The sequence below is a fragment of the Hemitrygon akajei genome, chromosome 20 (assembly GCF_048418815.1).
Source record: "Hemitrygon akajei chromosome 20, sHemAka1.3, whole genome shotgun sequence".
Lineage (NCBI taxonomy): Eukaryota > Metazoa > Chordata > Chondrichthyes > Myliobatiformes > Dasyatidae > Hemitrygon > Hemitrygon akajei.
The window spans coordinates 5343804-5358514 of record NC_133143.1 but is presented as its reverse complement, the minus strand read 5'-3'; the positions used below and the strand labels follow the sequence as shown (position 1 = coordinate 5358514).

General features: G+C 46.4%; 1 protein-coding gene across 1 annotated transcript; it reads left to right on the top strand.

Annotated features, from left to right (window-relative positions):
- Positions 1 to 11330: 11330 nt before the first annotated feature.
- LOC140742196 (eukaryotic translation initiation factor 1b) lies at positions 11331 to 14498 on the top strand. Its single transcript, XM_073072997.1, has 4 exons — positions 11331 to 11519; positions 12558 to 12721; positions 13416 to 13517; positions 14068 to 14498. Exons 1-4 carry the CDS (start codon positions 11489 to 11491, stop codon positions 14110 to 14112), a joined length of 342 nt encoding a protein of 113 aa, XP_072929098.1. The 5' UTR covers positions 11331 to 11488; the 3' UTR covers positions 14113 to 14498.
- Positions 14499 to 14711: the final 213 nt, after the last annotated feature.

The window sequence follows — 14711 nt, the reverse complement described above, 5'->3', positions numbered from 1 at the left end:
GAACACGGAACACCGATGGGTATGACACTGGAATACAGATCACTGATCAGTACAGGACGGGAACACAGAACACTGATCGGTATAGGACGGGAACATGGAACTCCAATGGGTACGGCACAGGAACACGGAACATCGATAGGTATGACACTGGAACGCAGAACACTGATCAGTACAGGACAGGAACACAGAACACTGATCGGTTCAGGACGGAAACACAGAACCCTGATCAGTACAGGACGGGAACACAGAACACTGATCAGTACAGGACGGGAACACAGAACACTGATCAGTACAGCACGGGAACACAGAACACTGATCGGTACAGGACGGGAACACAGATCACTGATCAGTACAGGACGGGAACACAGATCACTGATCGGTACAGGACGGGAACACAGAACACTGATCAGTACAGGACGGGAACACAGAACACTGATCAGTACAGGACGGGAACACAGAACACTGATCGGTTCAGGACGGGAACACAGAACACTGATCAGTACAGGACGGGAACACAGAACACTGATCAGTACAGGACGGGAACACAGAACACTGATCAGTACAGCACGGGAACACAGAACACTGATCAGTACAGGACGGGAACACAGAACACTGATCAGTACAGGACGGGAACACAGATCACTGATCAGTACAGGACGGGAACACAGAACACTGATCAGTACAGGACGGGAACAGGGAACACTGATCGATACAGAATGGGAACACAGAACACTGATCAGTACAGGACGGGAACACGGAACTCCAATGGGTACGGCACAGGAACACGGAACTCCGATGGGTATGACACTGGAACACAGTACACTGATCGGTACGACACGGGAACACGGAACACTGATCGGTACGGCGCGGGAACACAGTACACTGATCGGTACGGCACGGGAACATGGAACACTGATCGGTACGACACGGGAACACAGTACACTGATCGGTACAGAACGGGAACACAGAACACTGATCGATACAGAACGGGAACACGGAACTCCGATGGGTATGACACTGGAATACAGATCACTGATCAGTACAGGACGGGAACACAGAACACTGATCGGTATAGGACGGGAACACGGAACTCCAATGGGTACGGCACAGGAACACGGAACATCGATAGGTATGACACTGGAACGCAGAACACTGATCAGTACAGGACGGGAACACAGAACACTGATCGGTTCAGGACGGGAACACAGAACCCTGATCAGTACAGGACGGGAACACAGAACACTGATCAGTACAGGACGGGAACACAGAACACTGATCAGTACAGCACGGGAACACAGAACACTGATCGGTACAGGACGGGGACACAGAACACTGATCAGTACAGGACGGGAACACAGATCACTGATCAGTACAGGACGGGAACACAGATCACTGATCGGTACAGGACGGGAACACAGAACACTGATCAGTACAGGACGTGAACACAGAACACTGATCAGTACAGGACGGGAACACAGAACACTGATCAGTACAGGACGGGAACACAGAACACTGATCGGTTCAGGCCGGGAACACAGAACACTGATCAGTACAGGACGGGAACACAGAACACTGATCAGTACAGGATGGGAACACAGAACACTGATCGGTACAGGACGGGAACAGGGAACACTGATCGATACAGAATGGGAACACAGAACACTGATCAGTACAGGACGGGAACACAGAACACTGATCAGTACAGGATGGGAACACAGAACACTGATCAGTACAGGACGGGAACACAGAACACTGATCAGTACAGGATGGGAACACAGAACACTGATCAGTACAGGACGGGAACAGGGAACACTGATCGATACAGAATGGGAACACAGAACACTGATCAGTACAGGACGGGAACACGGAACTCCAATGGGTATGGCACAGGAACACGGAACTCCGATGGGTATGACACTGGAACACAGATCACTGATCAGTACAGGACGGGAACACAGATCACTGATCGGTACAGGACGGGAACACAGAACACTGATCAGTACAGGACGGGAACACAGATCACTGATCAGTACAGGACGGGAACACAGAACACTGATCGGTATAGGACGGGAACACGGAACTCCGATGGGTATGGCACAGGAACACGGAACATCGATAGGTATGACACTGGAACACAGATCACTGATCAGTACAGGATGGGAACACAGAACACTGATCAGTACAGGATGGGAACACGGAACACTGATCGGTTCAGGACGGGAACACGGAACACTGATCGGTTCAGGACGGGAACACAGAACACTGATCGGTACAGGACGGGAACACAGAACACTGATCGGTACAGGACGGGAACACAGAACACTGATCGGTTCAGGACGGGAACACAGAACACTGATCAGTACAAGACGGGAACACAGATCACTGATCAGTACAGGACGGGAACACAGAACACTGATCAGTACAGGACGGGAACAGGGAACACTGATCGATACAGAACGGGAACACAGAACACTGATCAGTACAGGACGGGAACACGGAACTCCGATGGGTACAGCACAGGAACACGGAACTCCGATGGGTATGACACTGGAACACAGATCACTGATCAGTACAGGACGGGAACACAGATCACCGATCAGTACAGGACGGGAACACAGAACACTGATCGGTTTAGGACGGGAACACAGAACACTGATCAGTACAGGACGGGAACACAGAACACTGATCGGTATAGGACGGGAACACGGAACTCCGATGGGTACGGCACAGGAACACGGAACATCGATAGGTATGACACTGGAACACAGAACACTGATCAGTACAGGACGGGAACACAGAACACTGATCGGTTCAGGACGGGAACACAGAACACTGATCAGTACAGGACGGGAACACAGAACACTGATCAGTACAGGACGGGAACACAGAACACTGATCGGTACGGCACATGAACACAGAACACTGATCAGTACAGGACGGGAACACGGAACTCCAATGGGTACGGCACAGGAACACGGAACTCCGATGGGTATGACACTGGAACACAGATCACTGATCAGTACAGGACGGGAACACAGATCACTGATCAGTACAGGACGGGAACACAGAACTCCGATGGGTACGGCACAGGAACACGGAACATCGATAGGTAAGACACGGGAACACAGAACACTGATCAGTACAGGACGGGCACACAGAACACTGATCCGTACAGGACGGGAACACAGAACACTGATCGGTACGGCACAGGAACACAGAACACTGATCAGTACAGGACGGGAACACAGAACACTGATCAGTACAGGACGGGAACACAGAACACTGATCGGTACAGCACATGAACACAGAACACTGATCAGTACAGGACGGGAACACAGAACACTGATCAGTACAGGACGGGAACACAGAACACTGATCGGTACGGCACATGAACACAGAACACTGATCGGTTCAGGACGGGAACACAGAACACTGATCAGTACAGGACGGGAACACAGATCACTGATCAGTACAGGACAGGAACACAGAACACTGATCAATACAGGACGGGAACACGGAACACTGATCGGTACGGCACAGGAACACGGAACATCGATAGGTATGACTCTGGAACACAGATCACTGATCAGTACATGATGGGAACACGGAACACTGATCGGTACAGCACGGGAACACAGAACACTGATCAGTACGGCACGGGAACACGAAACATCAATTGGTATGGCATGAGAACATGGTACACTGATCGGTACAGCATGTGAACATGGAACACTGATCGGTACAGCATGTGAACACGGAACACTGATCGGTATGGCACGGGAACACGGAACACTGATCGGTATGGCACGGGAACACGGAACCCTGATCCGTACAGGATGGGAACAGGGAACACTGATCGGTATGGCACGGGAACAAGGAACCCTGATCCGTACAGGACGGGAACGCGGAACTCCGATGGGTACAGCACGGGAACACAGAACATCGATCAGTATGACACTGGAACACAGATCACTGATCAGTACAGGACGGGAACACAGAACACTGATCGGTACGGCATGGGAATACGGAACAGGCCCATGATGTCTGTTTGGACAAGTATCCCAATTAAACCTAATGCTCCTAGTCCTGGAGCAAAAGAGACAGACTGACTTCCTGTTTGAGTTGAACAAAATCATGAGGAGTGTTGATGGACATTATCCGGCGGCAGTGACTAATGAAAAGACACTGGTATGGCATGTGAGAAGATTTTCTGATGATACGGGCACTTAGGTGTTGGATGGATAAAGAGACTCAAAGACTGTCTTCGAGCATCCCTGAAGAACATAGCACTGCAAACAATGAGATCTGGGTTGTTTTAGTCAGAGACGTACAGAACAGAAAGTGGCCCTTTTTTTTTAGCTAGTCCATGCACTGGGTCCACATCCCTCCTTAGCCCTGTATCTATCCAAACTTCTCATAAACTTTGAAATTGAGCTTGCAAACACCACTTGCACAGGCAGCTGATTCCACCCTCCCACAACCATCTGAGTGAAGAAGACAGCCCTCATGTTCCCCTTGAACTTCTCAACTTTGACCCTTAACCTATGACTTCCAGTTGTAGTCCCACCCAACCTCAGTGGAAAATGCCTATTTGCATTTCCCCTATCTATACCCTTCATAATTTTGTAAACTCCTATGAACTTTCCTCTCGGTGTCCAACGTTCTAAAGAATACAGTCATAACCTGTTCAATCTTATAACTCAGACCCGACAACACCCTTGTAAATTTTCTCTGTACTCCTTCAACCTTGTCTACATCCTTCCAGTATGTAGGTGTCCAAAATTGCACACAATACTCCATATTGGGTCTCACCAATGTCTAATGCAACTTCAACGTGACATCTCATCTCCTGTATTTGAAGCTTTGATTTATGAAGGGCAATACGCCAAAGCTTTCTTTACAACCCGATCTGCCTGTAACGCCACTTTAATTATGGACCTGTATTCCCGGATCCTTTTGTCCTACCACACTCCTCAGTGCCCGACCATTCACTGTGTGAGACCCACCCTGCTTGGTCCTGCTGAAGTGAAAAACCTCCCTCCTGTCTGCACTAAATTCCATCTGCCATTTTTCCAGTTGGTGCAGATCCCTTTGCAGGCCATGGTAGCCTCCACTTCACCGCAGATATCAGTGCCGTCTGCAAATTTGATCCAGTTAACCATATTATTATCCATATAATTGATATTGATGATAAACAACAAAGGACCCAGCACTGATCCTTGCAGCACACGACAAGTCACAGTCATCCAGTGAGAGACAACCCTTTACTACCACTCTCTGTCTTCTCCCACTAAGCCAATGTCTAATGATGTCCTGACGAAGGGTCTCGGCCCGAAACATCAACAGTGCCTCTCCTTATAGATGCTGCCTGGCCTGCTGAGTTCCACCAGCATCTTGTGTGTGTTGTAAGCCAATGTCTAATCCAGTTTGCCACCTCATCCTGAATTCTGAGCAACTGAACCTCCCATGCCTCACTTTAAAACATTAAATGCCTTTCCTTCATTCACTCTCTGGTAGCTTCAGTAAGATCGGATAGATATGACCTACCACACACAAAGCCATGCTGGCTATCCTTAATCAGTCTGTGTCTATCCAAACACTTGTATGTCCCATCCCTTCGAATACCTTCCAATAACTTTCCCTTAACTGTTGTCAGACTCATCAGCCTATCAGTTTATGTTTAGAGCCTTTTTTAAAATAACGCAACAACATTGACTATCTTCCAATCCTCTTGTACCTCCCCTGCCTGTGAGAATGATTTAAATGTCTCTGCGAGGGCCCCACCAATTTCTGCACTTGCCTTCCTAAGATTTGAGGGAACACCTTGTCAGGCCCTGGGGATTTATCCACCCTGGTTTGTCTCAGAGTAGTAAACACCTTCTTTTGTTTGCTGTACACCCTATCTTCGTTATAAGCGGGGGATACATTCCTCGCAGTTGACGCGTAATGTGAATAATTGTTTAAATGGAGAAAATAGGGATGCGTTCCAGAGGGCTTCCTAAATATGTTTTTTCTGTAATTTATTCACATTTTCATACCAATACAACACAAAAGCAGTACCACAAGGCAACATTCATATTGTATTTCATCAATTTAAGGTAATATTCAACGTAATAAATCATAGAAAGTTAACATACTAGGGTGTACAGTACTCACCAACAGTGGCAGGTGTGTTCGCTCTGGGAGATGAGTGGTTGTTGTGGTGTCGGGCAGCTTTACATGGATAAGGTGCATGGATGGTTGTGGTCGTCAGGATCATATCAAACACAGCAAGGGGTGAAGGAAGACTCACAGAACTCTTAGAACTGCCGGCACCGGTTTGAAGAAAGTGGTGAGGGTTGTTCGCTTGGCAGCATTTTGTTTTTCAGTATAAATTTGCTTGTAAGGAAGAAGGGTTGATGGCAGGGAATGACTGAAATGCTGACTCTGTTCTAAACTTGGGTCCATGTCCATCGCCATTTGTGCCATGTGTTTCAACTACCACCATTCCCTCACCGTTGGTAACCTCCCGGGATTTTCAAAATCGTCTGTTGCTTGCAGCATCTGAGAGATAGTTTGCCGTAAAAAAAAAATGCCTTGAATGTGGATCACGCCTTGGTTGAGTGGTTGAATCAGCGATGTTGTGTTAGGTGGCAGGAAACGCACTTATATTACGATGAATGCTGTCCAAATGTTTAGGATGGGCTGGCGCATTGTCAAGCAACAAAAGAACTTTAAAGGCAAGATTCTGTTCCCAGCAGTAGAGTCCCAGAGCTGTGTTACCTTCACCTGATGCTGCACTGTTTATAATTTTCAACTTTTTTTAAAGTGTTAAAGCAGTTCTCTGCCGCTCGGCTGATGGCCCAGGACATGACTTCGGTTGCTTAGGAGGCATAGTTAAATATTTCAAGCACAAAATCACTGCACAGTAGGTAAAACCAACAAAAGTTTAAGAGCAAGATCACACATCCACACCTTGCCAAAACGAATGTGAGACTGGCGGGAGTGAGACTGTGAGGCGCGCACAAGTGACTTGTATTGGCGGGAAAGCAGTGCTCCTCGCATAACTGTGAGTTTTGGATGCATATAAGGAGACATTGATAGAAATAGGTTCCTCGCATAACTGTGAATCCGCATAGTCTGAAGACCCATATAACGAGGATAGGGTGTACCTGCTTAAAAAAAGATGTTCACATTTATGGGGAAGATAGCAGAGATACGAGATACGTAAATCAAAAATTAGGAACTGATGCAACACACACAAAATGCTGGTGGAACGCAGCAGGCCAGGCAGAAGCACTGTCGATGTTTCGGGCCAAGAACCCTGCTGCCTGGCCTACTGTGTTCCACCAGCATTTTGTGTGTGTTGTTTGAATTTCCAGCATCTGCAGATTTCCTCATGTTGCTTTTTAAATTAGGAACTGATGTTAGTTTCCCTGTGTGAGAGGAACTTCAGAGCCTGAATTGGTCTAATCAGCCATCTCAGTGCACTAGATGTATGGTCTACTCAAGAATGAGAGATGAGCAACAACAAAATAACCCCGTCTTAGATTTATGAACTTAGCTGTGTAGAGAGCATTTATTGTCACCCGTAGAATGATTTTGAATTTGAATGTTGTAAATGAGAAAGTGGTGGAGACAGGAACGATCACAATGTTTAGGAAGTGTGTGCAGAATGTTGTAAATGAGAAAGTGGTGAGACAGGAGCGATGACAATGTTTAGGAAGTGTGTGCAGAATGTTGTAAATGAGAAAGTGGTGAGACAGGAGCGATGACAATGTTTAGGAAGTGTGTGCAGAATGTTGTAAATGAGAAAGTGGTGAGACAGGAGCGATGACAATGTTTAGGAAGTGTGTGCGGAATGTTGTAAATGAGAAAGTGGTGAGACAGGAGCGATGACAATGTTTAGGAAGTGTGTGCGGAATGTTGTAAATGAGAAAGTGGTGAGACAGGAGCGATGACAATGTTTAGGAAGTGTGTGCGGAATGTTGTAAATGAGAAAGTGGTGAGACAGGAGCGATGACAATGTTTAGGAAGTGTGTGCAGAATGTTGTAAATGAGAAAGTGGTGAGACAGGAGTGATGACAATATTTAGGAAGTGTGTGCGGAATGTTGTAAATGAGAAAGTGGTGAGACAGGAGCGATGACAATGTTTAGGAAGTGTGTGCGGAATGTTGTAAATGAGAAAGTGGTGAGACAGGAGCGATGACAATGTTTAGGAAGTGTGTGCGGAATGTTGTAAATGAGAAAGTGGTGAGACAGGAGCGATGACAATGTTTAGGAAGTGTGTGCGGAATGTTGTAAATGAGAAAGTGGTGAGACAGGAGCGATGACAATGTTTAGGAAGTGTGTGCGGAATGTTGTAAATGAGAAAGTGGTGAGACAGGAGCGATGACAATGTTTAGGAAGTGTGTGCGGAATGTTGTAAATGAGAAAGTGGTGAGACAGGAGCGATGACAATGTTTAGGAAGTGTGTGCGGAATGTTGTAAATGAGAAAGTGGTGAGACAGGAACGATGACAATGTTTAGGAAGTGTGTGCGGAATGTTGTAAATGAGAAAGTGGTGAGACAGGAGCGATGACAATGTTTAGGAAGTGTGTGCGGAATGTTGTAAATGAGAAAGTGGTGAGACAGGAGCGATGACAATGTTTAGGAAGTGTGTGCGGAATGTTGTAAATGAGAAAGTGGTGAGACAGGAGCGATGACAATGTTTAGGAAGTGTTTGTGGAATGTTGTAAATGAGAAAGTGGTGAGACAGGAGCGATGACAATGTTTAGGAAGTGTGTGCGGAATGTTGTAAATGAGAAAGTGGTGAGACAGGAGCGATGACAATGTTTAGGAAGTGTGTGCGGAATGTTGTAAATGAGAAAGTGGTGAGACAGGAGCGATGACAATGTTTAGGAAGTGTGTGCGGAATGTTGTAAATGAGAAAGTGGTGAGACAGGAGCGATGACAATGTTTAGGAAGTGTGTGCGGAATGTTGTAAATGAGAAAGTGGTGAGACAGGAGCGATGACAATGTTTAGGAAGTGTGTGCGGAATGTTGTAAATGAGAAAGTGGTGAGACAGGAGCGATGACAATGTTTAGGAAGTGTGTGCGGAATGTTGTAAATGAGAAAGTGGTGAGACAGGAGCGATGACAATGTTTAGGAAGTGTGTGCGGAATGTTGTAAATGAGAAAGTGGTGAGACAGGAGCGATGACAATGTTTAGGAAGTGTGTGCGGAATGTTGTAAATGAGAAAGTGGTGAGACAGGAGCGATGACAATGTTTAGGAAGTGTGTGCGGAATGTTGTAAATGAGAAAGTGGTGAGACAGGAGCGATGACAATGTTTAGGAAGTGTGTGCGGAATGTTGTAAATGAGAAAGTGGTGAGACAGGAGCGATGACAATGTTTAGGAAGTGTGTGCGGAATGTTGTAAATGAGAAAGTGGTGAGACAGGAGCGATGACAATATTTAGGAAGTGTGTGCGGAATGTTGTAAATGAGAAAGTGGTGAGACAGGAGCGATGACAATGTTTAGGAAGTGTGTGCGGAATGTTGTAAATGAGAAAGTGGTGAGACAGGAGCGATGACAATGTTTAGGAAGTGTGTGCGGAATGTTGTAAATGAGAAAGTGGTGAGACAGGAGCGATGACAATGTTTAGGAAGTGTGTGCAGAATGTTGTAAATGAGAAAGTGGTGAGACAGGAGCGATGACAATGTTTAGGAAGTGTGTGCGGAATGTTGTAAATGAGAAAGTGGTGAGACAGGAGCGATGACAATGTTTAGGAAGTGTGTGCGGAATGTTGTAAATGAGAAAGTGGTGAGACAGGAGCGATGACAATGTTTAGGAAGTGTGTGCGGAATGTTGTAAATGAGAAAGTGGTGAGACAGGAGCGATGACAATGTTTAGGAAGTGTGTGCGGAATGTTGTAAATGAGAAAGTGGTGAGACAGGAGCGATGACAATGTTTAGGAAGTGTGTGCGGAATGTTGTAAATGAGAAAGTGGTGAGACAGGAGCGATGACAATGTTTAGGAAGTGTGTGCGGAATGTTGTAAATGAGAAAGTGGTGAGACAGGAGCGATGACAATGTTTAGGAAGTGTGTGCGGAATGTTGTAAATGAGAAAGTGGTGAGACAGGAGCGATGACAATGTTTAGGAAGTGTGTGCGGAATGTTGTAAATGAGAAAGTGGAAGTGTGTGCGGAATGTTGTAAATGAGAAAGTGGTGAGACAGGAGCGATGACAATGTTTAGGAAGTGTGTGCGGAATGTTGTAAATGAGAAAGTGGTGAGACAGGAGCGATGACAATGTTTAGGAAGTGTGTGCGGAATGTTGTAAATGAGAAAGTGGTGAGACAGGAGCGATGACAATGTTTAGGAAGTGTGTGCGGAATGTTGTAAATGAGAAAGTGGTGAGACAGGAGCGATGACAATGTTTAGGAAGTGTGTGCGGAATGTTGTAAATGAGAAAGTGGTGAGACAGGAGCGATGACAATGTTTAGGAAGTGTGTGCGGAATGTTGTAAATGAGAAAGTGGTGAGACAGGAGCGATGACAATGTTTAGGAAGTGTGTGCGGAATGTTGTAAATGAGAAAGTGGTGAGACAGGAGCGATGACAATGTTTAGGAAGTGTGTGCGGAATGTTGTAAATGAGAAAGTGGTGAGACAGGAGCGATGACAATGTTTAGGAAGTGTGTGCGGAATGTTGTAAATGAGAAAGTGGTGAGACAGGAGCGATGACAATGTTTAGGAAGTGTGTGCGGAATGTTGTAAATGAGAAAGTGGTGAGACAGGAGCGATGACAATGTTTAGGAAGTGTGTGCGGAATGTTGTAAATGAGAAAGTGGTGAGACAGGAGCGATGACAATGTTTAGGAAGTGTGTGCGGAATGTTGTAAATGAGAAAGTGGTGAGACAGGAGCGATGACAATGTTTAGGAAGTGTGTGCGGAATGTTGTAAATGAGAAAGTGGTGAGACAGGAGCGATGACAATGTTTAGGAAGTGTGTGCGGAATGTTGTAAATGAGAAAGTGGTGAGACAGGAGCGATGACAATGTTTAGGAAGTGTGTGCGGAATGTTGTAAATGAGAAAGTGGTGAGACAGGAGCGATGACAATGTTTAGGAAGTGTGTGAGGAATGTTGTAAATGAGAAAGTGGTGAGACAGGAGCGATGACAATGTTTAGGAAGTGTGTGCAGGACACTTGAAGAGTCAAGGCTGGGAGAACTTCCTCTGCGCTATGACTGCACTGCGGCTCCCTACAATTCTTGGCAGCGTAATTCCCATGATTCATCGGTAGCACGCATGCTCCCCTGCTGGACTACATTTCCCATGAAACGGCCGGAAGGTCCCGGCGTGCATTGCGCAGGGAGGGGCAGGCGGACAGCGGCCATTTTGTGGTGTTGCGCGGTCGCTCCGTGTTCGGTCGCTCTCAATCTCTCTCCCGCTCCCGGACATACTGTACATCGGTTAGCAGCGGCAGCGCCAACAGCTTTTCGTTCCCCAAACGTCTTTCTACTAATATCGCATGTCCACTATTCAGAACCTCCAATCTTTTGGTGAGTTGACTGTTCGCGCGGTTCGCTTTCCTTTGCGCCGGCGGGTGGCTGGGAACTGACTGAAGGCTGCGGGAGAGGGATGGGTGGTCTCGCCCATGGACAGGGCGGCAGCAGAGCGGCACCGGCCCGAGCCAGCCTTTGTTCACAGAGCTGCGTAAAATGGCGGCGTCCGGGCGGGGGTGGACGAGCGCGTCCGCGCTACGGGGGGGATTGGAGGGAACGGACCGGAGAAGGGGTCGGGATGGCGGCGGCTGGAGAGTGCATCCGAGCCACAGGGAAACGGTGTGGGGTGGTTGGAAGGAAGAGAGCGAATCGGGGTGGAGGGAGAGGGACGTGGCGGCGTGAGCGCGCCCGGCCGACGGCGGGGAGGTGGCGTGGGCGCGCCCGCCCCACGACGGGGTGGGGGGCAGGGAGGTGGCGTGGACGCGCCCGGCCCACGACGGGGTGGGGGGCTGGGAGGTGGCGTGGACGCGCCCGACCCACGACGGGGAGGAGGGGGCGGCGTGAGCGCGCCCGCCCCACGACGGGGTGGGGGGCAGGGAGGTGGCGTGGACGCGCCCGACCCACGACGGGGAGGGGGGCAGGGAGGTGGCGTGGACGCGCCCGGCCCACGACGGGGTGGGGGGCAGGGAGGTGGCGTGGACGCGCCCGGCCCATGACGGGGGTGGGGGGGGGATGTGGCCTGGCTGCGCCCGGGGACGATGAGTACTGGGGTTGGGGAGAGGTATATTTGGGGTGGAAAAGGCAGGAGTGGGGGTGTTTATTTGGGAGACTAGTGTGATGGGTGGGGTAGGAGGAACAGGAATACGGGTAACATGGCTTGTCTGGGCAGTTGGCGGGTGGGTGGGCTGAGAGTATTTGTCCTCGTGTTCAGAAATACTGGAAACATGCTATTGTTTGTTGCCCAGTTTGGAAGTTCATGATTCATGAAACTTGTTGCGTTATTTGCTTGTAATTTGCAGTAGTTTTACTATTTTGAAGTTTATGAACTCATTTTACTGTGACATGTTTTGTTTTGCCGCCCTTAATATGTTGCAGACCCCTTTGCTGATGCAACTAAGGGTGACGACCGCCTCCCGGCAGGGACTGAAGAGTACATCCATATAAGAATTCAGCAACGTAACGGCAGGAAAACACTGACCACAGTCCAAGGCATTGCTGATGATTATGACAAGAAGAAGCTTGTGAAAGCCTTTAAAAAGGTATCATTTCTACATTGCTGCAGTTCTATTTGAGATATTACAATTGTTGGCTTTAGTTTAAAAAAATGGACAAGGGCAGCAAAGCTGCAGGTCTTCACCATAACGAAATTGGTAAAATGGTAGTTCAAGATCCTTGATTCTTTACTAACTTTTTGGGAACCCCTTTAGAAGGAATGCTGTGGAGTATCATGCCAATTCAAAACCATCTAGTAATTTATGATGAGTAGTACTGATTTTATGGCACCTACACTGGAATTTAGTTCCTGCAAATTATTAATTTAGAAGTGTGTATTTGTTTCATTCTAATTATCTTGGGTTTGGTTTGATGTAAGCTGTTTGATCTACAGGTTTTTCTGCAAGGATTGGTTTGCTTTATTGAAGAAAATGGTTTTGCTTTTTGAGGAAAGACCTCAAACTTTGGGGGATGTTAGTTTGGATATGGAGCTGGCAAGTGAGGGTTTTTTCTTAATTTTGATAAATGTTGACTTTCTGTCGTAATTATCTCTTGGAAACTAAGAACTAGGTGCACCTTGTTTCAGTACAAAGAATATTTTGCAGTGATCATTTAATGCATAGTTATTGTTGTCTTTGTCAGTCAAGGAGAATATATTGTGGTTTTATTTCAAATATTACATGTATTTGAATAATTTCAAAGTATTTGCAGGAATTAATGATCCAACCTCTTTCTTTACAGAAATTTGCCTGCAATGGTACTGTGATAGAGCACCCTGAATACGGTGAGGTAATCCAGCTTCAGGGTGATCAGCGGAAGAATATCTGCCAATTTCTACTGGAGGTGAGAAAGAAATGTCTGGAAGTTAGGTGTGGCAATACATCAGCTTTGAAATCAGCTTCAGCTTGCTGTACTTCTACTAGTACATATTGTTATAAAGTAGTTGATTGTGATAGCATTGGGGGGGGGGGGGAGTGTTGCTTGCTATGTCCAGCTATGTGGTGTTCATGTGTTTCATCAACTGAAATCAGCAAATCTGTTTTAAAGCTCCACAGTTTTTGTTTTCAATGGCCATTGATTCCATTGTAGTTTGTTTGCAGTGGATTCATATTTCTTGTAATGACTGAGCCCATGATTTGAAGTGTGCATCATTGATTTAAGACCAATTGAAACTGCAAATTTTTATGGCATGTAGGAAGAAGTAATTAGACGCATTGTCTAGATTGTTCTCTATATTCTTTTCCTTTATTTACTAGCAAGATTGCTGAAATTGCTTTATACCCAGGGAGCAAGGAAGGCATTCTGCAAGTTAGAAAATAGCGCTGTTAGAGCTGTGTGGCTATATTGCATTACACCCGCATTCTAATGGGTTTCTTTCGTATTTTGCCCACAGGTTGGCATTGTGAAGGAGGAGCAGCTGAAAGTCCACGGCTTCTAAAGGATGTGTTTATCAGCTGAGGTTTCTTGTATGGCTGGTTCTCTTTATATTTGTTAGCTAATTATATATAGATGCACACACAGATGTACGTATACTATGCAGAAATGAATTACTGCAGTAAATGGACTTCCCATGTGATTGGATCTTCAGAATTTAACTCCGATATGCATGATGACAGAGAAAGTATGCTGTTTAGGCTGGTAACTCATAAGAAAACCACTATAAGATGGTAACTAAAATGCCAGACATGTATATTTAGCACATTTCCAATGGAAATGTTTAGTGCTAATTGTTCTACTTAAACTTTCCTGATTTTGAGTTTTTGTTGTATTAAAACCATGTATGTTGTATAAGGCAATTAACAATAAACCAGCTATGTATTCTGACGGATGTAATTTGTTAATTGGAAATGAGTGTAGAGTTTCAAACACTGACTAGTGTGTTCTGCTGATATATTTATTTTAGCATTCTTGTTTACTGTAGGCCTTGGGGATTTAATAAACGTAGAAACCATTTCATAAACTATCCCTTTTCAACCCATGCAGTTTGGCCTGTGGAATCATCTTCTGTTTGACCTTCTGAATGAAGTTGATTCCATT